This window comes from Schistocerca americana, chromosome 1 (genome assembly GCF_021461395.2).
Source record: "Schistocerca americana isolate TAMUIC-IGC-003095 chromosome 1, iqSchAmer2.1, whole genome shotgun sequence".
NCBI classification, from domain to species: Eukaryota; Metazoa; Arthropoda; class Insecta; order Orthoptera; family Acrididae; genus Schistocerca; species Schistocerca americana.
In genome coordinates, this window is record NC_060119.1 from 1,116,909,803 (window position 1) to 1,116,912,359 (window position 2,557).

Genomic DNA, 2,557 nt, shown 5'->3' on the forward strand with positions numbered 1-2,557 from the left:
AAAGCGCAAAATCCACTACGATAACTTGAGTGAGCTTCCAATATTGGCAGACGACGTCATCCGCAAAACTTTCTTCCCGAGAAACCTTGACGGTGATGTGATGAGAAGTTCCGTTGACGACCTATGCGAATTCCGCCATTTGATATCCATTACGGAATGTTTTGACATGACAGCAAGTGCTAATTAGCCGTTATTTAATCTGTTCCTTACCTTGCAGCTACACTTGCAGCATCCTACAGAGCACGATATATGATCAAAGAATGAAAAAAAGAACGCGAAGCTTCTACAACTGTGATACTTGAAGATGTTAACATTGCAAAAAGCGAGAACAAGCCTAGAGTGGCGTTTTATTGACGCGGTTTCACGTAGATCAGTTTCCAGTGTCCCAGCCATGGAGGTAGGAATATTCTTACCTCCATGGTCCCAGCGTGTATCGCTCTAGAGTCTTTGACTTTGTTGTGTTACACGCGAGAGTGTGAGCTCTTTGCGCAAGTATCAGCATGGCGCTCCACGAGTGACCGGTGTAGTGCCTGTTAGGTGGAAATTTGATTAATAGTTCATTTTAGTCACAGGGGAATATTTCCCCTGCTGTTGGAACTTAAACTGGAAATTGAGAATGACCCGGTGAGTAATGTTTTTTGTATTTTTCATTAATGTTTTGGTTGTGTAGTACATGCTTGTCTTCCCAATTATTTGTTATTATTTTAAATTTGTTGAGGTTTCTGTTGTTTCAGGTCCAAAATAGAACTCGGTGATGTCACACCACACAATATAAAACAACTGAAGCGCCTTAATCAAGTTGTCTTCCCAGTGTCATATAATGACAAGTTCTATAAGGATGTCTTGGAAGCAGGAGAACTAGCGAAATTAGGTAAGACGAGCGGATTACAGAAGGTTATAAATTCTAGAAGTTAAGAAAGAGGACTTCACTCGACTGGAAAACGTTAGGATGCAAATAGTACTCGCCAGAAAGACATTATGCTGCAAACACTGTATTACAAAATGTTCGCTCTTTAAAATTATCAAAATTTATCCACAGCATATTACAATGACATCGTTGTGGGTGCTGTGTGCTGCAGAATTGATACATCAGAGAATTTGCGGCGTCTGTATATTATGACACTGGGTTGTCTTTATCACTATCGCCGGCTAGGAATTGGTACGAAAATGGTGGAACATGTACTGAACTATGTCGAAAAGGACGGAAATTTTGACAGCATTTTCTTGTAAGTACGGCACAAAGTATTCCTGTCAGTCATAAAAATGTCAAATTGCTAAGTTCCTTACGTATCTGTGTTGTGTAGAGATTTGAAAGCTACCTCGTTTGCCCTTATCAGTGCATTAATGCTATTGCTAAAAATGATACATATTTTTATTAGTCATTGTTATTTTTTCCCACAGGCATGTACAAGTAAACAACGAAGGTGCCATCGAGTTCTATAAGAAATTTGGCTTTGAGATTGTTGAAACGAAAGAGCGATACTATAAACGGATAGAACCTGCTGATGCTCATGTTTTACAAAAGACACTTAGACCCCAATCACGAGAAGACAAGTGATATAACAAATTACGACAGACTTTTATCTGTGAAATATGGAAAATTCTTTTTTCACATGAGAACGAAGTGTTGTGATAAAAGAATATCAATTATTTGTTGGAATACTGGTCTGCAGTCAAACTTGAACATTTGTGATAATGACATTATGGTTCCAGCTTGCTTCCATTGTTCTTGTGTAGGTGTGATAATTCGATTGTGTAATGTTTTCTGCTCTCTGAAAGTGTAAAGTTTTGCTGTTTTAACATACTGAGAAATGAAATTTCATCACCTTTCAGTTTAATAAATTGACAAGTAAAGAACTGTAAATTCGTGTAATTTGTAAATGTACATAAAATTTGTAATATTTTTAAGCCATCCAAAATGATGAATCTGTATTAAACATTTTCCTGTGTGGCACTCACATAGAAGCACTTGATTTTTTGTGTGTTTTGAGAACACCAATTTTGTGGTTAATCTTTTAGTGACATGGTAGAGGCCAGCCAATCACATTTCTATCTAGAGACCCGTGTGCTGTTGTGTTGTCTGTTCTGCAGTTAATGTGAAAAGCCATGCCAGGCTGTCTGCACTTCAGCAATGCAGCCCCTTTATGTAAATGCATAAATATATTTACAGGAGATTTGTGTATTACACAATGCAGACACTCTGAATTAACCTTAGTTTCCATTTTTACAATGGAAAGTGTATTAATTATTCATGTGTAGACCAACTCCATTGTATGGCTGTTCCACAGACCGTATTTGTAAAAGCAGCCACAATTTAGGCCATATCAGTGATATTAAGTTGGGATAATTTCCTCTGTGAAAATGTGGCTGTGCTGGCTACTTACATACTTTGGGTTTTTTAATCTACACCTAAAGTTAATAATGCTACCCATCCACATACATCTAATATATTCATTCATGTAAGGAACGGGCTTTAAGCAGAAATGATTTTAAATGTCTGTCATTATTTGCCAGCACCTTTGATAGTGGAGCTTGTCAAATATTTTTATGGCTGCAT

General features: G+C 37.5%; 1 protein-coding gene across 1 annotated transcript; it reads left to right on the forward strand.

Moving 5' to 3' along the window:
* Positions 1–474: 474 nt before the first annotated feature.
* LOC124550836 (probable N-acetyltransferase san) lies at positions 475–1,960 on the forward strand. Its single transcript, XM_047125563.1, has 4 exons — positions 475–624; positions 735–871; positions 1,040–1,226; positions 1,402–1,960. Exons 1-4 carry the CDS (start codon positions 617–619, stop codon positions 1,556–1,558), a joined length of 489 nt encoding a protein of 162 aa, XP_046981519.1. The 5' UTR covers positions 475–616; the 3' UTR covers positions 1,559–1,960.
* Positions 1,961–2,557: the final 597 nt, after the last annotated feature.

Bases quoted from the DNA above. Each gene is read 5' to 3' on its own strand.
- LOC124550836 (XM_047125563.1), top strand. The intron at 872-1,039 runs GTAAGACGAGCG...ATTTATCCACAG, and splicing joins AGGAGAACTAGCGAAATTAG to CATATTACAATGACATCGTT. The intron at 1,227-1,401 runs GTAAGTACGGCA...TTTTTCCCACAG, and splicing joins AATTTTGACAGCATTTTCTT to GCATGTACAAGTAAACAACG.